General features: G+C 38.8%; 1 protein-coding gene and 1 pseudogene across 5 annotated transcripts in view; both read left to right on the top strand.

Moving 5' to 3' along the window:
- NAA35 (N-alpha-acetyltransferase 35, NatC auxiliary subunit) overlaps positions 1-24,858 on the top strand; it is a 96,843-nt gene that overhangs the window by 41,684 nt on the left and 30,301 nt on the right. For all 5 annotated transcript variants that reach the window (XM_045469004.1, XM_045469005.1, XM_045469009.1 and 2 more), the window contains exon 12: positions 24,492-24,670. In XM_045469004.1, the coding sequence (XP_045324960.1) occupies positions 24,492-24,670 (179 nt within the window). The remainder of the gene's footprint in view (positions 1-24,491; positions 24,671-24,858) is intronic.
- On the top strand, positions 14,552-15,186 carry LOC123593330 (annotated as a pseudogene).

The raw sequence follows: 24,858 nt of genomic DNA on the forward strand, positions 1-24,858 counted from the left end.
CTTCAAACTCACTATAATGAGATGATATTTATATTCTCTTTTTTTTTTTTTTTTTTTTAATTTTTTAACGTTTATTTATTTTTGAGACAGAGACACAGCATGAACGGGGGAGGGTCAGAGAGAGAGGGAGACACAGACTCTGAAACAGGCTCCAGGCTCTGAGCTGTCAGCACAGAGCCCGACGCAGGGCTCGAACTCACGGACCACAAGATCATGACTTGAGCTGAAGTCGGACACTTAACCAACTGAGCCACCCAGGCGCCCCTTATATTCTCTTAAATTTTGTACTTTCGGTAGATGAATTATATGGTATGTTAATTGTATCTCCATAGACTTGTGATTAAACGAAAATGGAGCCAGGGGTGCCTGGGTGACTCAAGTGGTTAAACATCTGACTCCATCTCAGCTCAGGTCTTGATCTCAGGGTGATGAGTTCAAGCCCTGTGTTGGGCTGCACACTGGGTGTGAAGCCTGCTTAAAAAAAAAGAAAGAAAGAAGGAAAAAAAATGGAGTAGTGTTTTCAGAATTTGGGTGAGGGGATGTATTCTAATCTCGAATCCTAGTTTCAAGGTATCATTTAATTGTGAAGGAAGATAATTGTAAGTAAAATCTCCAAATTAATCTCCCCAAAGCTTTTTAAGTTACCACTGGGTATGTGCTCCAAAAAAAGGACTAAGGGGATTCTGGGGAAGATGGCAGAGTGGGAGGATCCTTAGATCCCCTCATTTCACAGATACACCTTATAACACCCACATCAGTGTTAATTACCCAGAAAACCACTGGAAGCCTGTCAGAACAACTCTCCATAGCCAGATGGAGAGAAGAGGCCACATGGAAGAGGGTAGGAAGGATGGAGACGTGGTCAGGAGTTAAATGGATCATCAGGGCTGTCTGTGGGAATGAGTAACACTGAGGATGCGGAGAGGGGAGAGCAGCAGACCCCACATCAGGCAAAGGGGACCTACGCTGGGAAGATAAATCCCCATAACATTTGGCTTTGAAAACCAGACGGGTTTAACTTCTTGTGTTCATACAATCAGTGGGGCTTAACACCTGGAACTTTAAAAATCAACAAGCTCAGCTCTGAGCCAGAAGGCAATAGGAAATTGAGACACTGCCCTTCAGGAGACAGCACAACAGCCCTGCTGAGATATTGCATAGAAGCAGCAGTTTGAAAAACATCTGAGGTATACAGGAACAAGATTTATTTGCTGGTCTCTGAAGTATGCTGCAGGAGAACAGATCTTTAGGAGACTTCTCGAAGAACAAAAGAGCTGGCGGGTGCCATTTCCCTTCCCGTCTGCCCAGCTTAGATAAACGGTCACGGGAACCAGTGCAGGATACACACTCTCCACCTAGCTTGCTAACAGCACATCCCACCTCTGTGGTCTTCTGCCACACACAGCAGGAGTTTTCCAAAGCTACTCTATTACCCTATCACAACAGACCAGCACAAACCTTGGTAACACTGTATGCCCCTCCTTGCATTCACCAGCAGACCCGCCCCCTCTAACACTTCCTCAGCAGGAGTCCATCCAGAGTGGTGCCTCAAGCATGACAGCATGCAGGCATCCCCAACAGGGATCGGCACCTCTCAAAGTGACTCCTACCCTGGGAGAGGGAAAGATAACCACACACATTGGTCTGACTGTAGGCCCTGCCCACCAACAAAAGCTACTCAGGGGAAGACACACGGAAAATGGCCTGCAGTACTCTGTGACCACGGCTCTGGCAAACGCCTGGTCTGACCCACCTCAAACCCAAGGCAGTGGCAGACTGGTTCATGAACAACACAGGCACCAAACCCTGCTCACAACAGGCAAAGAGAGTCATTGCAGAGGACTGCACTGAAAGCAAACACAGCTCAGTAACAACAGTAGGGTGCACACAACACATATAGACACTCTGAAGCACCAGGTTCTGGTGTACAGAGGACATTGTACTATGGTACCACAGGACCTCTTCTTCATAAGACCGCTAGTGTCAAGAGCAGGAGACATAGCTGAATTTCCTAAACATAGAAGCAGCCACACAGAGAGTTAGAAAAAATGAGGAGAGAGGAACAGGTCCCAAATGGAAGAACACAGAAAGAGACCTAAATGAAACTGAGGTAATAGGCCTGTTATGCCATTACGAATAATGGTTATAAAGATACTTACCAGACTTGAGAAGAGAGTGGGAAATCTCAGCGAGATCCTCAACGTGGAGATAGAAAACAGAAGAGAACCCATCAGACGTGAAGCACTCAATAACTGAAATTAAAAATACACTAGGGCGGGCACCCAGGTGGCTCAGTTGGTTAAGCTTCCAACTCCTCAGGTCATGATCTCAGGTTCACAAGTTCGAGCCCCATGTTGGGCTCCCTGCTGCCCATGCAGAGCCCTCTTTGGATCCTCTGTCCTCTCTCTCTCTCTCTCTCTCTCTCTCTCTCTCTCTGCCCCTCCCCCACTTGTGTGCTCACTCTCTGTCAAAAATAAAAATTTGAAAAATTAAAAAAAAAAAATAGAGGGCATAGATGGTAGACTAGAAGAAGCAGAAGAACAGATAAGTGACCTGGAGAATAATGGAAAGCAGTCAAGCCAAACAGGACCAAAAAAAAGAATAATTTAAAAAATGAGAAGTAGATTAAGTAGATTAATATTGTCAAGTGTAACATTCACATTTTAGGGATCTCAGAAGGAGAAAAGAGGGCAGAAAATTTACTTGAAGGAATAATAGTGGAAAACTTCTTGAATCTAGGGAAGAAAACAAATCCAGATCCGGAAGTACAGAGAGTCCCCAACAAAATCAACCCAAGGAGGTCAATACTAAGATACATAGTAATTAAAATGGCAAAAACTAGGGATAAAGAGGATTTTTAAAGCAGCAAGACGAAAAAACAGTTCTATACAAGAGAAACCTGATAAGGCTATCAGCTGATTTTTCAGCAGAAACTTTGCAGCCCAGAGGGAGTAGCATAATATATTCAAAGTGCCAACAGAAAAAAACCTGCAACCAAGTCTATCTAGCGAGGCTGTCATTCAGAATAGGAGAGCTAAGAGTTTCCCAGACGAAAGTTGAAGGAATTCTTCACCACTAAGCCAGCTCTATAAGAAATGTTACTTTTTTTTTTTTTAAATAAGAAATGTTAAAGGGTACTTTGAGTGGAAAGGAAAGACCATAAACAGGATTAAGAAAAGTAGGAAGCACAAAAGTTGTAAAGTAAGTACAGTTAGACATCAGTCAAGGGATTAACAAAAGGATGGAAAGTATGACACTGTACACCTAAAACATGGGGGAGAGAAGGGTAAAAATTTAGTGCTTTTAGAATGGGTTCAAACTTGGGGCACCTGGGTGACTCAGTCACTTGGGCGTCTGACTCTTGGTTTTAGCTCAGGTCATGATCTCACAGTTCGTGAGTTTGAGCCCCACATCTGGCTCTGTACTGACAATGTGGGGCCTGCTTTGGATCTTCTCTCTCTCTCTCTCTCTCTCTCTCTCTCAAAAATAAATAAACTGAATATATATATATTCAGTTCACACTCAACTGACCATCAAATTAATATAGATTGCTTGGTAACTTGTATAGGTAACTTGTTATAAGAACATAATAGTAACCACAAATTAAAAACTGGTAATAGATATACATAAAATAAAGAGAAAGAAATCCAAGTATATCATGCTATTTCAAGAAATAATAGAGGAAGGAAAGCTTCACTTAAGAAAGCCAACAGACCATGAGAGAAGAAAGCAAGAGAAGAACTACAAATCCGACCATAAAATAATAAGTACATAACTGTTAATAGTTACTTTGAATGTAAATGGACTACATGCACCAATCAAAAGACATAGGGTGGTAGAATGGATTAAAAAGCAAGATTCATCTATATGTTGCCTACAAGAGACTCATTTCAGACCTAAAAATACATGCAGATTGAAAGTGAAGGGATGGAAAAGCATATATCATGCAAATGGAAGTGAAAAGAAAGCCAGGTATAGTAAGCCTTAAATTGGACAAAATAGATTTCATAACAAAGACTGTAATGAGATAAAGGATACTACATAGTCATAAAGGCAATAATCCAACAAGAAGATACGACAATTGTAAATATTTATGCACCCCAGATGGAAGCACCCAAATACATAGAGCAGTTATTAACAAACATAAAGGAAATAATTGATAGTAATACAATGATAGTAGGGGATTTTAACACCCTACTTACCTCAGTGGATACAACATCCAAACAAAATCAACAAAGAAACAGTGGGTTTGAGTGACACATTGGACCAGATGGATCTAATACATTGGAAACACTGCACCCTAAATCAGTAAAATGCACATTCTTTTCAGGTGCACATGGAACATTCTCCAGAATAGATCACATGTTAGGCCACAAAACAAGTCTCAACAAATTCAGAAAGATTAAAGTCATAGCATGAATCTTTTCCAACCACGATGGAAACTAGAAATCGACCACAAAAAAACCTGGAAAGAACACAGATACATGGAGGTTAATAACATACTACTGAACAGTGAATGGGTCAACCAAGAAATCAAAGAGGAAATAAAAAAATAAATGGAGACAAATGAAAATGAAAACAGTGGCTCAGAATCTTTGGAGTACAGCAAAAGGTGTTCTAAGAAGGAAGTTGGTAGAGATACAGGAAAGAAAACACAAGAAAAATCTCGAACAACCTAACCTTACACCTAAAGGAGCTAGAAAAAGAACAAGGTTGCCTGGGTGGCTCAGTCAGTTAAGCATCCAAGTCTTGATCTAGGCTCAGGTCATGATCTCATGGTTTGTGAGATCAAGCCCACGTTTGGCTCTGTGCTGAGAGTGTGGAGCCTACTTGGAATTCTCTCTCTCTGCCCCTTTGTCCCCTCTCAGAATCAATAAATACATTTCAAAAATAGAAAAAGAACAAAACCCCAAAAGAAAGAAAGGAAATGATAAAGATTAGAGCAGAAATGAATGAAATAGGAACTTAAAAAAAATGATAGATTAATTAAACCAGGAGCTGGGTCTTTGAAAAGATCAACAAAACTGATAAACCATTAGCCAGACTCCCCAAAAAGGAGAGAGAAAGGACTCAAAAAATGAAAGAGGTCAAATAACAACCAACACCACAGAAATACAAAAGATTATAGGAAAATGTTATATAAAATTATATGTCAACAGATTGAGACAATCTGGAAGAAATGGATACATTCCTAGAAACATAAACTACCAAAACTGAAGCAGGAAGAATTAGAAAATTTGAACAGACCAATTACCAGGAATGAAATTGCATCAAAAATCAAAAAGCTCCCAACAAACAAAAGTCCAGGACCAGATGGCTTCACAAGTGAATTCTACCAGATATTTAAAGAAGAGTTAATACTTCTTCTAAAACTATCCTAAAATAGAAGAAGGAAAACTAAATTCATTTTATAAGGTCAGCATTACCCTGATACAAAACCAGATAAAGAAACTACAAAAAAAGAGAACTATAGGACAATATTATTGATGAATATAGGTGCAGAAATTCTCATCAAAATACTAGCAAACCACATTCAACAATACATTAAAGAAATTATTCAACATGATCAAATGGAATTTATTCCTGGGATGCAAGGATGGTTCAATAGATTTGCATCTACATCAACATGATGCATCACATCAACGAAAAAGGTTAAAAACTGGGATAATTTCAATAGATGCAGAAAAAGCATTTAACAAAGTACAACATCCATTCATGATTAAAAACAAAACCAAAAAAGTAGGTATATCTGAATATAATAAAGGTCATATATGAAAAATGCACAGCCAACATACTCAGTGCTGAAAAATTAATAAGAGTTTTGCCCCTAGGGTCAAAAACAAGACAATGCTGTCTACTCTCACTACTTTTACTCAACATAGAACTGAAAGTCATAGCCGCAAGCAGTCAAAGAAAAAATAAAAGGCGAGCAAATTGATACGGAAGAAGTAAGGCTTATTTGCAGATGATATGATACTGTATGTAGAAAACCCTAAAGATGCCACAAGAAAAACTAGTAGAAGTGATAAATGAATTCAGTAAGGTTGCAGAGTACAAAATCAATAAACAGACATCTGTTGCATTTCTGTACACTAATAAAGTAGCAGAAAGAGAAGAAAACTGTCCCATTTACAATTGCATCAAAAATAATACCTAGATGGGGCGCCTGGGTGGCGCAGTCGGTTAAGCGACCGACTTCAGCCAGGTCACGATCTCGCGGTCCGTGAGTTCGAGCCCCGCATCGGGCTCTGGGCTGATGGCTCAGAGCCTGGAGCCTGGTTCCGATTCTGTGTCTCCCTCTCTCTCTGCCCCTCCCCCGTTCATGCTCTGTCTCTCTCTGTCCCAAAAAAATAAATAAACGTTGAAAAAAAAAATAATAATACCTAGGGATAAACTTAACCAAGGAGGTGATAGACTGAAAACTATATAAACTGTTGATGAAAGAAATTGAAGATGGCACAAATAGATACTCTATGCTCATGGGTTAGGAGAACAAATATTGTTAAAATGTCCACAATACCCAAAGGAATTTACACATTTAACATCCCTGTGAAAATACCAACAGCATTTTTCACAGAACTAGAACTGGTCATCCTAAAATTTGGTTGGAACTATAAAAGACCCTGAATAGCCAAAGCAATCTTGAAAAAGAACAGAACTGGAAGTATGTGAATCCCAGATTTCAAGCTATGCTACAAAGCTGTAGTAATAAAAGCAGTATGGTACTGGCACAAATATAGTCACATAGATCAATGAAACAATAGAGAGCTCAAAAATAAACTCATTTGACAAAGGAGACAAGACTATGCAATGGGAAAAAGACAAGTCTCTTCAACAAATAGTGTTGGAAAAAGTGGACAGCTACACGTAAAAGAATGAATCTGGGCCACTTTGTTACATCATACATACAAAATAAACCGTAAAAATCCTTGAGGAGAGTGAGGCAGTAATTTCTCTGACATCAGCCATTAGCAACAATTTTTTAGATAGGTCCCCTGAGGCAAGGGAAACAAAAGCAAAAATAAACTATTGGAACTACACTAAAATTAAAAGATTCTACACAGCAAGGGAAACAAAACAACTTTCTGAATGGGAGAAGATATTTACAAATGACATATCTGGTAAGGAACTAGTATTCAAAATATATTAAAAACTTCTACAGCTCAACATGAAAAAACTCAAATCCAATTTTAAACCAGGCAGAAGTCAGGAACAGACATTTCTCCAAAGAAGGCATACAGATGGCTAATAGACACTTGAAAAGATGCTCAACATCACTCATCATCAGGGAAACGCAAATCAAAACTACAATGAGGTATCACCTCATACCTGTGAGAATGGCTAAAATGAACACAAGACACAACAGGTGTTGGCAAGGATATAGAAAAAAATGAACCTCTGTGCACTATTGGTAGGAATGTGAACCAGTACGGCCAGTGTGGAAAGCACTGTGGAGTTCCTCAAGAAATTAAAAATAGAATTATCATATAATCTAGTAACTTCACTACTGTGTACTTACCTAAAGAAAAGGAAAACACTATTTCAAAAAGGTATATGTACCCCTGTGTTTATTGTAGCATTATTTATAATAGTCAAACTATGGACAAACATGTCCATTAATAAGTGAATAAAGAAGATATGATACACACACACACAAACAATAGAATACTACCTGTAAAAAAGAATGGTCCTTGCCATTTGCAACAACATGGATAGATCTAGAGGGTATAATGGTTAAGTGAAGTCAGGATAGGCAGATATACCATATTTCACTCATATATGGAAATTAAGAAACAAAACAACAAAGGAAAAAAGAGACCAACAAAAATCAGACTCTTAAATATAGAGAACAAACCTGTGGGTACCAGAGGGGAGGTCGGGGAGGGAGGATGGGTTAAATAGGTGAAGGAGATTAAGAATACAATTACCGTGATAAGCACTGAGTAACATATAAAATTGTTGAACACTATATAGTGCGTCTGAAACTTAATACTGTATGTTCATTTTACTGGAATTTAAGAACATAACTGGAGTAAATCAAGAAATGGGAAAACATGGAATTTTGGGAATATGAGAATCCAGCATAAGAGAATAATCAAGAAAATCCTGAGGGTAATTATGCAGTGAGATCACCAGATAGTAACTCAACAGTGTATACATGGTGAAAAAGTTTAGCTTGGAGACAGTCACAGGGCTCTAGGGGAGATGTCTCAAATATAAAACCTTTCGTCACCAGTGAAATTAATACAGTAGCTGTTGTGTTTAATGTAGTAAGAGTTTTAGACAATTGGCAAACGATTTGGGGTTGAAATGTTAACTATGTAGAAAGAAGGCAAACATAAAGTAAGACAATGATTAACTGCAAAATAAGCCTAAAAGTTAGTTATTTCCATGTTTGCAAAGTTTTCTGTGGCCTAGATATGAATATCACTTACATAATGGTGTACATGTCTGAATATTGATCATGATAAAATTGTGATTTAACCATATTAGAGATGAGGGGGCGGCAGTGTATATATGTATATAATTTATACATGTTTATAGTATACATACATATATCCGACTTCTTGAAGATGAAGGAGTAAGTCAGAGATAATGTGTAAAACTGAAAAAACATGGAGTAGCATTATAAGCCTGTTATTTGGTGATATGGGGGTAAGTTCCAAAAAAAAAATACCTAAGAGGAAGTGAAAGAGATGGCTTCATTTCGTAATATGGCACCTCTAACCTCCTGAGGACTGAGCTTGGTGCTGAAACAGAAACTTTGCTTCCTTAGTCTGGTTGATTTTATTTACCAGCTGGCAGTGTACAAGAGAGATGGGAGCTGACTTTTTTAAAAATCACAACCCGTTAGGCCTGTGCTGTGACGTACTCTTGTGAGAAACTTGAGTTGTTTACTTTTTTTTCAGTTGAGATACAGCTGATATATAACATTAGTTCCAGTTATATACCATAATGTTTCAACATTTATATTACTCTTAATTAAAACATTTTTCTTGTTAATAAAAAATCCACGCACACACACAGTCCCACCCATGTGGGTGTTTGTGTATAATCCAGAAGACTTCTGGTTTTGGATGGTAAAGATGTCTGCAGCTTCTCTACACAACCAACTGAAAACTATAAAGAACATGAGAAACAGAATCCTCCCAACTTCTTAAAAAATAAGAAACCCTTATAATACAAATAAAAATAGAAGGGCTTAAAAAAAAAGTGAAGGGCTGCCAAACACATTAGCAATAGAACCCAGATGAGGGAGAACATTAAGAATGGATTCCAAGATTTCTTGGTGTAAACATAAGTTGACCAGCAAAGCACATGTTTTCCAAAGTAGTTGGTGTAATCTGAAAGACAAAAACTAGGGACGCTTTTGGAATAAGGTAAGAGTTGGGTATTAAGTTGGCTGTGGGTACCTGTCTGATTAATATCCTGGGGATACAAAGGAAGTAGGGCCATGCAAATGCACTAAAGATGTTATTCCTGCAAGATGAAGAGGATGCTAATTAGCAAGCTAACAACTGGTAATTTTTGTTCAATAAAGGAGATAGATAATTTCCTTTGCATGCTTACATAGGCACATCATATGGGGCTTAACTGCAGGTCAGTGAGGCTTCCTTTTAGTCTAGAGTACTGTTCTTAACATCTCAGCCAAATAATTGCCTCAAGAAGCATTCATTCAGTGATGTGATATTAAAAAAGCAATTGCATGATATTTATACACAAATATTCCAGAAATTTAATGAACAAAGAAACGCAAAAGACAGATGAAAAACACAGACCAGAGACATTTTTCTGCACAACTTCAAAGAGTTTATTAAAAAATTATAAAACAAGACTGCAAAGCAGGAATACTAGAAATAAAGTAAAAAATAATAACATAGTACAAGTGAGCAGGCAGAGTCCAGCTAAGAAGGAGAAAAGTCCTGAAAGTGAAAACAGTAAAAATTGGACCGCCTGGGTGGCTCAGTCAGTTAAGTGTCCAACTCTGGATTTCAGCTCAGGTCATGATCTCATGGTTCATGAGGTCAAGCCTTACATCAGGCTCTGCAGTAAGGGCACAGAACCTGCTTGGGATTCTGTCTCTCTCCTTCTCTGTCTCTGTGCTCCTCCCCTGCTGGTTCATGCTGTCTCTTTCAAATAAATAAACTTCAAAAAAGAAAAAAAGTAAAAAGTATGCTACCCATTGCTGAAAAGCTGCAAAGGACATGGAGATCAGGACTGAGGAAATAACTAAGCAAAAGGAAAGTGAATAAAAATAGCCAAAGAAGATTCAATATATTCATAATTGGTGTCCCTTAAGAGAGTAACCAAATTATGGAACAGGAAAGAAAATCTTAAACATTTCTAGAAAGAAGCAAATACAATTAAATTTACAGGCTTAATTGGAAGCCTGTATAATGACATAATGTCCTATGCAACATTGGTAAGTATTAATTACTTCAGATATAAAGCAACAGTTATGTGTGCAGCCTGACTTCAGAGTCCTTCACATCAGCATTCAACACAGAAAGTAGAACAGAATCTAAAAGTTCTTGGTTAAAGAAATGTGATCTAAGAATGTCATATCTCTTAAGTGCCACTCAAATATTATTAAAACTTGCAAGGACTCTGGAAATATTTTTTCTTTGACTTTCCTGGGGGAAAAAGATTGGAATAGAGAATGAAATTCAACTTACTAAGGCATAGATGGAAAAGCTGTGGCATAAAGGATGAGCAGTAAGTAGTAAATCCATTTCATTGTAGGAAATTGGTCTTACTAAATATAACTGAAGTGCCATGAACCTTGACAGTATAAAAGTAATCACTTAAAAGTCAAGAGGTAAAGGAGGAAAGAAGACTTTTTCTTTTCTTTTTATATTGTTTTTGTCCAAAGACACTAGTTAACAGTCAACAAATCGACCACAGAAATATAGTTAGATTTAAATATAGGTAATTGTGATGGAGATAATTCTAATTTGGTGGGTAAAGGGAGGTGAAAATCATTGATTTTCATGGGTGAGGAGTTTAATAGATACCTGTCTGAAGATATAGAACGTTAGAGATATTCAGAAACTTAGTTATTAAATTTAAGAAAACTTCTCAATTATCAGAAAGAAAATATGCCAAAGTAAATGGTAGTGAAAGAAAAAATTAAAAGCAGTGCAAAGGACAGCATATATTTCCTGTGACACGGGAACAAAACCAGGAATGGTTTCTTGCTGTTTTTTCCTTCTGCTCTTAAAAAAATTCAGTCCTGAAGTCTTGAAGTTGGCCTGAGCAAGCAGGGACTTGGTACTGGAGCAGGATGTTGGAGGCTGACGCAGGATTAGGATGGTGTCGGCAAAGGGAACCGTGTGTTGCAACCATGTGGTTAGGAAGGATGTGATCATAGCAGGACATTCCTCAGGGCCATCAAAGCCTGTGTGGGGTGAGGATATGTCTCTGTCAGAATGGTAGTGGAGTGAAAGCAGGCATAAAGAGGTGGTCCTAGAACAAGATTTTGGAGGTAAAGTGGCTTGAGAGAAGACAATATGAATGGGCTGCCTGGTTAGATTGACTGTTTCTCGAATGAGGTGAGAAAGGGTATCTGCACATAGGGCAACTGACCTTGAGATGTCAGAGCCTAGGCAACATCAGGAGGGTGACTACATGGGAACAATTTGGTTCAGTGTGTCAAAAGCCTAAATAGGGTAAGGAGAGTGGGGGCAAGGGGGAGGGGTGGGAAGCAGCCTAGTGCAGGATTTTATAGCCTAAAAGGAATGTGGGAGCCCAGACAGGGTGAGGAGGGCATGTGAGTGTAGCCTGGCCTGAAGTGTTAGAACCTGAGGCAGATTCACAGAGGCAGCTAGGTGCCTGGTTGTTGGAGACCATGCAAGGGAAGAAGGGCATCTGTGTACGGAGCTGGCCTGGTGTGGGGTCTCAGAGCCTATGCATGTTGAAGAAGCTGTTTCTGTGGAAAGGTGTCCAAGTACAGGCTGTCAGATCAGAAGCAGAGTGAAAAGAGCATCTATACAGGAGGATAGCCCAGCATTGAATATCAGAGCCTAAGCAGAAAGAAGAGGGTGTCAGAATGGAAAGATGGCTCTGTGAAGGGAGTTGTAGCTGAAGCAGGCTTAAGAAGGGTATCTGTACATAGAAGTGGCCTGGCATGGAGTTTCAGAGCTTAAATGGGGTAAGGAATCATCTCTGTGGAAGAATGACCTGGCTTGAGGTACAAGAGCCCAAACGGTGTGGGTATTGTGATGACTTGGCATGTCAGAACCTAAGTAAGATGGGAGCACGTCTGTGTAGGGGAGGTGAGTGTCATTGATAGGAGATTGTAATGGGCTAAGTGATAGCCCTAAGCATCAGAGTCCTAATTCTCACGACCTTATTTGTGATTAAGTAAAGATGTTTTGATTATCTTGCACTTGTCCTTAGATTATCTCGTTGGGCCCTAAATACTGCCTAGGTGTCTTTCTTAAAAGAGAGGCAGAGGGAGATTGGACACACACACAAAAGGAGAAGACGATTGGGGCGCCTGGGTGGCTCAGTCGGTTAGGCGTCTGACTTCAGCTCAGGTCATGATCTCGCGGTCCAAGAGTTCAAGCTCTGCATCAGGCTCTGTGCTGACAACTCGGAGCCTGGAGCCAGCTTTGGATTCTTTGTGTCCTTCTCTCTCTGCACATCCCCCACTTGCACTTTGTCTCTCTCTCTCTCTCTCTCTCTCTCTCACACACACACACACACACACACACACACACACACACACAAATAAACATGAAAAAAAATTAAAAAAAAAAAGTGATGTAAAGACAGAGGTAGAGATTGGTGTGAGCAGCTGTAGACCAAGGAATTCTAATAGCCACAGAAGCTGGAAAAAGCAAGGAACAGACTTGCCCTTAGAGCCTTTGGATGGAGTGCTGCCCTGCCGACACCTGGATTTCAGCCCATGAAACTGATATTAAACTTCTGGCTTTCAGAACTGAGAGAATAAATGTTTTCGCCCACTTTGTGGTAATTTGTTACAACAGCCTTGGAAACTAATACAAAGATAAACTATAGTGAAATTGATCAGATATAAAAATGTATTGAGAATCATGGTATGCCCCATTTCTCAGTTGGGGAGTTGAGTTATGCTAATTTCTAGAAAGGGAGGAAAGTAGATTGAACTCTGTAGTGTTGCATTGAAATTAAAGGTATGGGAATAAATTCGTGGTTTTGTTTGTTTATTTTAGAGAGTGCAAGTGGGGGAGAGGGGCAGAGCTGAGAGAGAGAGTCTTAACTGGTCTCCACGCTGATCCCACGACCCTGGGATCATGACCTGAGCTGAAATCAAGAATTGGACGCTCAACTGACTGAGCCACTCAGACACCCCAATTCCTGGTTTTTAATATATAGATTGATATAGAAACGTAGATGTAAGTGTGTATGTGTATGAATACGTATATGTGTATATGTAAACACAGATGTATGTATGTCCTTATGTACATACATTTTCTGGCTCTGTGATCTAGAGAACCTGGGAGCAGTGACACCCTAAAAGTGAAAATGCCTAACATCCAGTTCTTGCTTCCCAAGACCATTGTCCACTAAAATGAACTAGGGGTGGGAGCTGATCAAGATGGCGACATAGGATGCTCCCTTCCTCCCATGGACACACTACTAAATGCACAACTGCACATGGAACACTTCTTTCTGAATGAGATCCAAAAACTAGCTGAGTAAGTCCTACAAGTCAGACAGATGAGAAAATACCTACATTAAAACAGGTAGGAAAGGCTTAGACACCCTCAACTACTGGTAGCTGCTAAGAACAGAGGAAGAGGCTTGGATAGTCCAAAGTTTGAGAGACAGCTAGGAGCTTGGGCTTGGCTGATCTGCAGAGTTTATCTACATGATACTACTCTGTCAAGACTAGGAAAGGTAGCATTTTGTCTAATATTCAGAAACCAGTCAAAGAAAATGAAGAAACAAAGGAATATGTTCTAAACAAAAGAACAAGAGAAATATTCAGAAACAAATTAATGAAGCAGAGATAGATGATTTACCTGAGAGTACAAAATAAGTCATGAAGATTCTCTCCAAGGTCAGGAAGCAATGTATGACTGAAGTGAGAATTTCTACAGGACATAGAAAATATATAAAGGACCAAACAGAAATCACAGAGCTGAAGAATATAATAACTGAACTGAAAAATTAAGTAGAGGGTTTCAAAGCAGACTAGATCAAGTGGAAGAAGAGATCAGCAAACTTGATGGGGCAGTGGAATTCCTACAGAGGAATTCCTACAGAGGAGCAAAAAAAAAAACAAAAAAAAAAAACTGAGGGGATTTATGGGACACCACCATCAAAACAAACCAACATATGCATTATAGTAGTCCCAGAAAGAGGAGAGAGAAAGGAGCAGAAAGCTTACAGAAAAAGCTGAAAACTTTCTTAAACTGGGGAAAGAAAGAGACATCCAGATCTAGGAGGGCTAGGAAGTACCAAGAAAGATAAATCCAGAGACCCACACCAAGACATATTATGATTAAATTGTCAAAAGTTAAAGACAAGTATAGGCACGTGGCGGGCAGGCCTAGAGGGGGCGGGTCAGCATCTGCGTGGGCCTCGGAGACTCCCGCCCAGCCTGAGGAGAGGTCACAGCGGGAGCCTGCTGCCGCCTAGGCCTCCGCTGCCGCTATTGCCGTGAGGTCTGAGTGCCGGGGCTGCAGCCATGGCCTACTGCCAACAGGAAGGGAAGGATCGAATCATATTTGTGACCAGAGAAGACCATGAAACCCCAAGCAATGCAGAGCTGGTGGCTGATGACCCCAACGATCCATATGAGGAGCACGGATTGATCCTGCTAGATGAAGACGTTAACTGGAACTGCCCATGCCTTGGGGGAATGGCCAGTGGCCCCTGTGGGGAACAGTTCAAGTCGGCCTTTTCCTGCCTCCACTATAGCACAGAGGATGTCAAGAGGTCAGACTGTGTAGACCAGTTCCGGGTCATGCAAGAATGCATGCAGAAATACCCCGACCTCTATCCCCAGGAGGACGAGGAGTAGGAGGAGAAGAAGCCAGCAGAACGTTTAGAAGAGACTGTTCCACTGAGGCCGCTGTAATCAAAGAGGAAGGGTCAAGCTAATGAAGGTCATAAGGCACTGGGCTCCATTCCTTCTCCTTCAGAGTGATATGAACCTTTTGTAAGATGCCTTTTGGTCATTCTCCCAGAACGTGTTTTTCCCTCTGTTGTTCTGTGCACTGTAATGTTCAAAATAACTTATTTTGATGATCAGGGGTCTTGGTCCTTTGACATATACACTGGAAAAAATCTATGTGTGTCTCCTATAAACCTACCGGCAAGTGTAGCTGTCACTTTTGAATTTTCAGATTATTCTGAATTTTGCGTCTTTGAAATAATGTCCTGATTATGCTCAGCAACTAGAAATTGTTATCTGGGAGTATCTTGTGAGTGAGCTGATTTATTCTGATTGATTATATTCCCTTGTAGATTTTATATCCCTGTGGGAAGTGAAATAGAAACAAAACCATCTTCCTTTAAAAATGCTGGAGTGGGGCCATTCCCAGTAAAAGGCCAGATGATCAGATACGTATTTCTCATGAACCATCTTGACCTTGAGTATGTGAGGAGGTACTGTAGTTCATTTCTGATGCATTGAGGTTTCCATTTTCACTTTGAGCTCCAGGTTTTCCATGCTTGGAAATTGGAACTGTGGACCCTCTGATTCACAGTCCCTTTCTAAGTGAAGAGAAAGGCTGGTTTTGCTGTTGTTCTTCTGCAAGCCCTGGTTTGGGGCCTGTGTTCACACTGGCTCTGTGTCAGCCTGTTCAATGCAGTGTTCTTGAGAGGTGGGGACCTAATTGTTACCAAAGTAGCAACCAAGAGAAGAAACGGTGTGAATTCAGTAGTCACTTAAAAGGAAAATAAGACTTTGACCTGGTGTTGAATGTGTGAACTAAAAATGATTTTGATATAAGGAAATATAAATATGAAAAGTTCATTGAAATTCCTCCTTGAAGATACTGGTAAGCCAGTTTGAGTCCATTCAAATTTTCAGTGTTGAATTAAAAAAAAAAAGTTAAAAGACAAGTATAGACTATTGAAAGCAGCCAAAGAAAAGCAACTTGTTATGTAAAAGGGAACCCCTCTCAGCCCCCCGCCCCATAAGACTCAGCATATTTTTCAGCAGAAACCTTACAGGCCAAAAGGGAGAAGGATCATATATTCAAAGCGATGAACAAAAAATCTGCCAACTGATTATACTTTACCCAGCAAAGTTACCATTTAGTATTGAAGAAGAGATAGAGTTTTCCAGATAAGCAGAAGCTGAGAGAGTTCATCGTCACCAGACCCACCTCACAAGAACTGTTTAAAGGAATCTTTCAAGATGAAAGGAAAGAATGCCAGTTAGTAGCAGGAAAAGAGTATAATACTCGAAGCCAGCATTACCTTGATTCCAAAACCAGACAAAGACCCCACTAAAAAGGAGAACTATAGACCAATCTCCCTGATCAACATGGGTGCAAAAATCCTCAGCAAGATACTAGCCAACCAGATCCAGCAATACATTAAAAAAATTATTCACCATGACCAAGTGGGATTTATACCTGGGATGCAGGGCTAGTTTAATATCTGCAAAACAATCAGTGTGATTTATCACATCAATAAAAGAAAGGACAAGAACCACATGATCCTCTCAATAGATGCAGAGAAAGCATTCAACAAAATACAGCATCCTTTCTTGATAAAAAGCCTTTAGAAAGTAGAGATAGAAGGATCATACGTCGAGATCATAAAACCCATGTATGAAAGACCCAACGTTAATATCATCCTCAATGAGGAAGAACTGAGAGCTTTCTCCCTAAGGTCAGGAAGAAGACAGGGATGTCCACTCTCACCACTGTTACTTAACGTAGAATTGGAAGTCTTAACCTTAGCCTCAGCAATCAGACAACACAAAGAAATAAAAGGCATCCAAATTGGCCAGGAGGAGGTCAGATTTTCACTCTTCACAGATGACGTGATACTCTATATGGAAAACCCAAAAGATTCCACCAAAAAACTGCTACAGCTGATCCATGAATTCAGCAAAGTGGCAGGGTATAAAATCAGTGCACAGAAATCGGTTGCATTTCTATACCACAACAATGAAGCAACGGAAAGAGAAATCAAGGAATCGATCCCATTTACAATTGCACCAAAAGCAATAAATACCTAAGAATAAATCTAACCAAAGAGTTGAAAAATCTATACACTGAAAACTATAGAAAGCTTATGAAAGAAATTGAGGAAGACACCAAAAACAGGTATGCTGTTCAAAGGGGTACTGCACCCCGATGTTTATAGCAGCACTATCAACAATAGCCAAAGTATGGAAAGAGCCCAAATGTCCATCAATGTGTGTGTATACACACACACACACACACACACACACACACACACACACACACACACAGTGGAGTATTACTCAGCAATCAAAACAATTAAATCTTTCCATTTGCAACTGCATGGATGGAACTAGAGGGTATTATGCTAAGTGAAATTAGAGAAAGACAAATATCATATGACTTCACTCATATGTGGACTTTAAGATACAAAACAGATGAACATAAGGGAAGGAAAGCAAAAATAATATAAAAACAGGGAGGGGGACAAAGTGTAAGAGACTCTTAAATACAGAGAACAAACAGGGTTCCTGGAGGGGTTGTGGGTAGGGGGAGGGGCTAAATGGGTAAGGGGCATTAAGGAATCTACTTCTGAAATCATTGTTGCACTATATGTTAACTAACTTGGATGTAAATTAAAAAAATAAATAAAAACTTAAAAAAAGAAAAGAAAGTATAAAAAGCAGTGGTAAAAAAGTAGTACATATATGCTTGGATAACAGGTATTCAATGCATGCGTGTAACAATGTTAGCTATAACAAGCACCATTTGAAAATTCAGAGGAACCTTTTAAGAATTTCAAATAAATTCGACTTTCAGTATAACTGCACCTAAAGTACTTAAACACAGGTCATCAGAACGTCTATTTGTCATAAACTTTTGAGTTTATTGTTGGGACCACATAAATCAATAAAGCCTGGATAACCTTTTAGAGATCCCTTAAATATGGCCACAGTTGCATTTAAGCAACCAGGGCTAAAGAAAAATGTCATTAATTCTTTTAAAACAGACATAAAATGGAATTATCAACTGAGAGGAAAAAAAAGGTAAATAAAAGTATAATACTCATTGGTAAAAGTAAATACGTAGTTATATTCAGAATACTCCAGTTCTGCAATGGTGATGAGTAAATCACTTGTAACTGTAGTATGAAGGTTAAAAGCATTAAAAAATATCTGTACCTACAGTAATTTAATGGATACACATTGTGAAAAGATGCTGATTGTGACATCAAAAACGAAATGGGGGTGGAAGTTTTGTTATGTGTTTGAAGTTATTATCAACTTAAAATAGACTGTTACAGATATGTTTTTTGCAAACCTTGTGGTAACCACAAAGCAAAAACCTATAGTAGAAATACAAAGTGTAAAGAGAAAGGAAATCAGAGCATATCATTATAGAAAATCACCAAATACCAATGGGAGAGAACAAGGAAAAAAAGGAACATGGGAATTACAAAATAGAACACAATTAACAAAATAACAAATGGTAAGTCTGTAACTGTCAGTAGTTACTTTAAATGTAAATGGACTAAAATCTCCAATAAAAAGATAAAGATTTTGTAGTTAAATGTTTCTTGGTTTTGTGTATCTTAAAAAACCAGCTGTTAATTTCATTGATGTTTTCTGTTATGGGGGGAATGGGGTCTCCATTTATTTCTGCTCTGGAGACTTGGTTTTTGTTGTATGTAAGTGGGGTCATACAAGATTTGTCCTTTTTGTCTGCCTTGTTTCACATAACATAATGTTAATCATTTTATAAAAGGAAATCATGTAGCCAAGAAGTGCAGCATCACTTAACAAATCCTTAGCAGCTTCTGCATTGTTTTCTAGAATTCCTTCCAACTTCAGAGCATCCAAAACTTGTTTCAGGAAGTCTACACTGTCTATGTAACCTTGGGGAGAGATGTCTGAAAAATGATATATTATCTCTATCTCTTGACTAATATATTTCTGGATCTTTAATTATGGCATCTAATTAATTTTAGGATAATTTAGTTTGTTAAATTAAAGTACATTGTTACTATAAATCTTTGAACTAAGAACCTTGTACTATTTGTAGTGCTTTTCTGCTATTGATAATGACTGGTTATCAAACAAGAATTTTAGTAATCTAAAACACTCTAATCCAGTGTGCTGTATGTTTTGAAAGTAGCAATTAGACTTTATTACTTTGTTTTTAAAAGAGTCCTAGTGGGAGGGGAAAATCCTCTTATTTGGCATTCTTGTACTAGGAAGCATTTTATGTATGAAATATTTTAACTGGAAAACCAAGATAATTTTTTGTACATCTGCAGACTTGGAACATCAGAAAAAGAGACTAGAAGTATCTGGTTTGTCCAGTTCAATTCAGGAAAACTTGATTAAGCATAGCCCACACTGGGTGGAAGGTAATGTGAATTACCTTTTTTTCAGACTCATTTAGTAAAGGCTCTTCAGGTTATTTTAACAGAAGACAGTGTGAGGTAAATTGTGGTAGAGAAGATACATGATGTATAGTGAGAAGATGTTAGAGCATTTTATTCCAGGAGAGGTTTGGATGTGGTAAAACTTCTTTTAACACTCCATAGGTTAGGTTGACATGAAACCAGGTGCAAACTCCCACCTTACTCTTAGCCCCTCTCCTGCTCAACTGCTCTCTGTTCTGAGCAGCTTCTTCAGTCTTTTCTACCTCAGCACTTCTGTTCTTCTCTGTTCAGATGGGTTACCATGTCTATAGGACAGTCACAGAGTTCTTATGCATGAGATTCGGCAACAGCTGAGACATAAAAATAGTTACTAGGAATCATTTTAACCATTAATGAGGACTAGGTCCAGAGAAATGGGGGGTGGGGAGAAGAGTTTAAATATATGTGGAAAATGGAGAGAAGCATACAGGTAACTTCTAGCTTTATGCATAGGGACTTTGTCCCCTTTCTGTTCAGATGCATATATTTTTACTCCCTGAGATTGGAGAAATTACAACTTGGAAAGTTACAGTGCCTTATGGAAAAAAGAACAGGAGCTATATTCTCTGTCCTCTAGGCTTTTGATATGCTTGGAATACTTTTTTCTGACTAATATTTTACTAATATCATTTGAGTCTTTCCTTAGATTTTACTCTTGTCAGTCTTTCATCTAATTTTACCATGGATTAGATGCTCTTGTTACATCCTGAGCTTATCCACACTGAATTAAATTTGCTTATTGTATTTGTCTAGACCCGTGTTTCTCAACTGGGGCTTCCTGGGACATTTGGCAATGTCCGGACCCATTTTTGGTCTTCTCAATTGTGGGGATTCTACTAGCATCTAGTGGGTAGAGGTCAGGGATGCTGTATGTTGCATTTTTAAATCTGTATAAAAATGTAATGAAAAATATACTGTATGTGGTATCCATTTCCCATTAATATTTCCTTCTTTTCATGGTAGTGTAGATTTTCATGAGTGGCTATATCTTCTAAGTGTGGTTTAAAACCTTAAAATATGTGTATTAAGAATAAGAATATTGGGGCACCTGGGTGGCTCAGTCGGTTAAGTGTCTGACTCTTGATTTGGGCTCACATCGCCATCTCATGGTCGTGGGCTCAAGCCGTGCATGGGGCTCCACGCTGAGCACAGAGCCTGCTTGGGATTCTCTCCTGCCCTCCCTCTGTGTGTGTGTGTGTGTGTGTCCGTCCCCCTCCCCTGCTCGTGCACTTGCATGCATGCTCTTTCTCTCTCAGAAGTAAATAAATAGGGGCATCTGGGTGGCTCAGTCAGTTAAGCATCTTGATTTCGGCTCATGTTATGATCTCAGTGTTCGTGAATTCAAGCCCCACGTCAGGCTCTTGGCTGATAGTGTGGATCCTGCTTGAGATTCTGTCTCTGCTCCTCCCCTCTTTGCACTCACATGTGTTCTCTGTCTCTCAAAATAAATAAGTAAACTTAAAAAAATAGTAATGAAAGTAAATAAACCTTAAAAAGAATATTTCTGGGTAATAATTTCAGATGAAAATTAGCATGCTTTCAGGGAAAATAAGGATAATAAGGATAATGTACTATTTAATGTACTATTTATTAGGTATTTAGATTCTGTGCATTTATTATTAAATCCCAAAATGTATTGGTATGGTAACAAAGCTTCTTGCAGCATCCTCATTACTACATTTACCTTGGTTTTAAATGAAATGTTGTAAATGAGAAATTCCAACTGTTCTTTATAGTGGTAACAGTCTTTCATTTTATTTTGAGTATGCAAATCTTGTCATTCAGAAAGCATGTATCCATTGCCTATAATGAGCCAGGTATTTCGGTGTTTTGGACACAAGCCAGTTATTGCTTTCAAAAGAACCGGGGAGAAATGACGTAATCCCACATGGATTACACTTAGCAGCCTATGTACACAATACTTGGGGGAGGACTAAGCAAGAGAGGGAACTGAAGCTATCGCAGATCTCTCAGGCTAAGAATAAGGGGTAGACTTTATAGGCAGAAAGAATAGTTACTGTCTAAGTAAAGAGGCATAAAGAGCATGATACTTCCAAGTCATTGTGCTTGATTATAGTTTATGGTGCTTAGGGAATAGAGTGTGGTAAAAGATGATTTTCAGAAAAAAGTAAAAAGAACTGTGACTGTCCGACAGATACAACAGTGAACATGTGTTTAGGATTTTATTAAACTCATTCAGTGAAATAACTAGATAGAAAAGTTTTAAAACTTTCAAATTTATATGAAGCATCAGAATGTTGAAATAAATTATAATTGGAGGCAGAACTCTTCTGTAGAGTTGGGAGGAAGTCAGGTGAGTCTTTGCATGTCTTCTGTCAGTTACCTACCATTTGTAGATTTGTAAAATAGCTGCCTTGAATTAATCTGACAATGCATAGTTTTCCATTGGAATACAGATTTTTTTCCCTACAGGAGTGACAGGAAATTGTAAAGTACCTTCCAGTGCCCTGTCAGACACTTTGTACTGTATATAACAGGGAGTCAACAGAATTTTTGGATTAGGAGAATGAAATTGTAATTTTAGATAAATCAGGTTGTAATTTTAGATAAAACAATTGACGTGGCAGCATATAGGATTAATTAATGAGGGAACATTCAGTGTAGGGGAATGAGTTAGGCTTTTATAGTGGTAGTAAAAGTGAAGAGTGGGGAGGGGCGTCTGGTTGGCTCAGTCAAGTGTCTTGGTGACTCTTGGCTTCAGCTTAGGTTATGATCTCATGGTTTCCTGAGTTCAAATGCCGTGTCAGGCTCCACACTTGTGAGAAATAAGCCCACTGATCCAATAAAGGAGGGATGCAGAGACTGGGAGCACAGTGAAGTGAGGCTTTAATCAAGGTTCCTGCAAGAACTGGTGTCTGATGGACAGGCACACTCGGGGCAGTTACAGCAGACATTTTATCTCCTAGCATGTAAGTCCCTCCCTTTGTTCCTCATTGGCTGAGCACTACAGAGGCTACAGACTTACCCAGACATGGCCTTTGCCCATGTAAGGCAAAAAGTAGTCTGATTAGAACAAATTTATTCCCTGAGGTGATGCAGAGACTTTCAGTCCCCCCTCCCTTTGTTCTATGGCTCATGCTTATGAGCAAAAATAAGCCCACAAAATGGAGAGGGGAAGAACCAGAAGTGAAATGTCTAAGGGTTTGGGACTCTACTGTTGGGGTGGGGGCTGGGGGAGGGGGGTTCATACATATTTCCAATAGTCTGTAAACCTACCGTTAACTAGACAGCACAGCTTTTATTTGGTATTTCTGAAAATGAATCATCTCCCTCACTTCTCACACACTGACAGCATGGAGCCTGCTTGGGATTCTGTCTCTCTCTGCCCCTCCCCCACTCACACTGTCTTTGTCTCTCTCAAAATAAATAAGTAAACTTAAAAAAAAAGAGTGAAGAGGGGGGATGGTCAGTGGATGTTAGGATGTAGACTACTTTAAGACTTACGCACTGATTAAATAAAGCAGACAAGGAGGTTTCTGGCCTAAGCAATTGTAAGGACAGTGGGTCATTTTACTGAGAAAGGGACTACAAGGAATATAAAGAGATGCAGTCTTTGGGGCAAGATCATGGCAGTTTTTGGACATGGGCCTTTTGACATGAGGTGGGGAACCAAGGTAGAAATGTCCATTATACAGTTAGAAATCCGATTTGGAGCTCAGAAGAAAGATTGTGGGCTAACGATTTTAGCCTGGAAGATGTTAGTTAAACTGAAATTTATATAACAATAAATACCTTCAACCAGGGAGGACTTAAGTATGGAGGAAAGGAAGAAGGCCAGAAACCCTGGGGAACATCTTTATTTGCTTGATACTCAGGAATAATTATGTATGTCACAGAGCGTTATTATAATTTGGTTAAGTATCAGTCTTGCTTTTAATTTTAATAATGATGCTTGCTTAGCTTAATTTTATCTTTCATTAACATCTGAAGCTATTTTATTTTTTCTTAGTTTATAGCCTATTTGTAGTACAGCAAGAGAACTTTGAAACCCAAATTCTTGTTTTTTTTTTTTAATTTAAGTTTATTTATTTTTGAGAGAAAGAGACAGAGCATGAGTGGGAGAGGGGCAGAGAGAAGGAGACACAGAATCTGAAGCAGTCTCCAGATCTGTCAGCAAAGAGCCCGATGTGGGGCTCAAACTCACAGACTGCGAGATCATGACCTGAGCCGAAGTCAGATGCTTAACTGACTGAGCCACCCAGGCGCCCCTGAATCCCAAATTCTTAATTCTCACTTTATATACTTCCTCATTTTAGATTACAAGTTGACAGAGACTTAGTTTGGAGCCTTGCGCTAGTGTGAAAAGTGGTGTCACCAGTGGACAGAAAATGGGAAAGAGGAAGTCACCCTTAGGTCTTTTGTAATGGGTTATTTTCATTAAAGCATTGTGAATTTCCATAATTAATGTCAGTATCAAATGCATTCCAGATTCATTGGGGTGGGAGCTAAGTTTGCATTATTATTATGTAGCTAAGTTTGAGTTGATTCTGCTGTTCAGTAATTGAAGGGAAGACAGCCAAAATTTATGTTCCCATTTTACCTTTTCACAATCTCATAGTTAATACAGCATTGCCTTTTTTTTTGAGGGAATATATTCACCCTATTTTATCTTATTCATGGCTTGTAGTTAATTTTGAGGTAGCAACCCCTTTCCATCACTACTACCGATTACTTGTAGATGGGAAGTACAATTTTCAGGTTATTAAATCTGCTTATCTCATTTTTAAAAATGCACATGTGTAGATATGTGTAAATTATAAAATTCATTTAGAAAATACTGTCACAAGAATTTGGAGATGCTTTTGAAATTGGCCTCTTTTCATATTTACTAGTATTTGAGGATTAAAGTTCAGCAAAACATTGAAAAATCTTACTTTTTTTCTTTTTAGATCATCCAATTATGATGGGTTTTGAACCCCTTGTTAACCAGAGGCTACTTCCACCTACCTTCCCTCGATATGCAAAAATAATTAAAAGGGAAGAAATGGTCAACTATTTTGCAAGATTAATAGATAGAATAAAAACTGTTTGTGAGGTGGTCAATTTAACAAATTTACATTGTATTCTGGTAAGTACAAATCTCTGTTTTGGATTATGATTTTGATTGAACAACAGAATAGTTTATCACTTTTTAGACTGTCCCATGGATAAATAATATTGTTTGCTTTCTTTGATAGCTGGAGGATTAAGTGTTGTATGTGTATTGTGTGTATTTTTCTATTTAATCTTCACAAGGATTATATACTATCCATCTTA

This window comes from Leopardus geoffroyi, chromosome D4, assembly GCF_018350155.1.
Source record: "Leopardus geoffroyi isolate Oge1 chromosome D4, O.geoffroyi_Oge1_pat1.0, whole genome shotgun sequence".
NCBI classification, from domain to species: Eukaryota; Metazoa; Chordata; class Mammalia; order Carnivora; family Felidae; genus Leopardus; species Leopardus geoffroyi.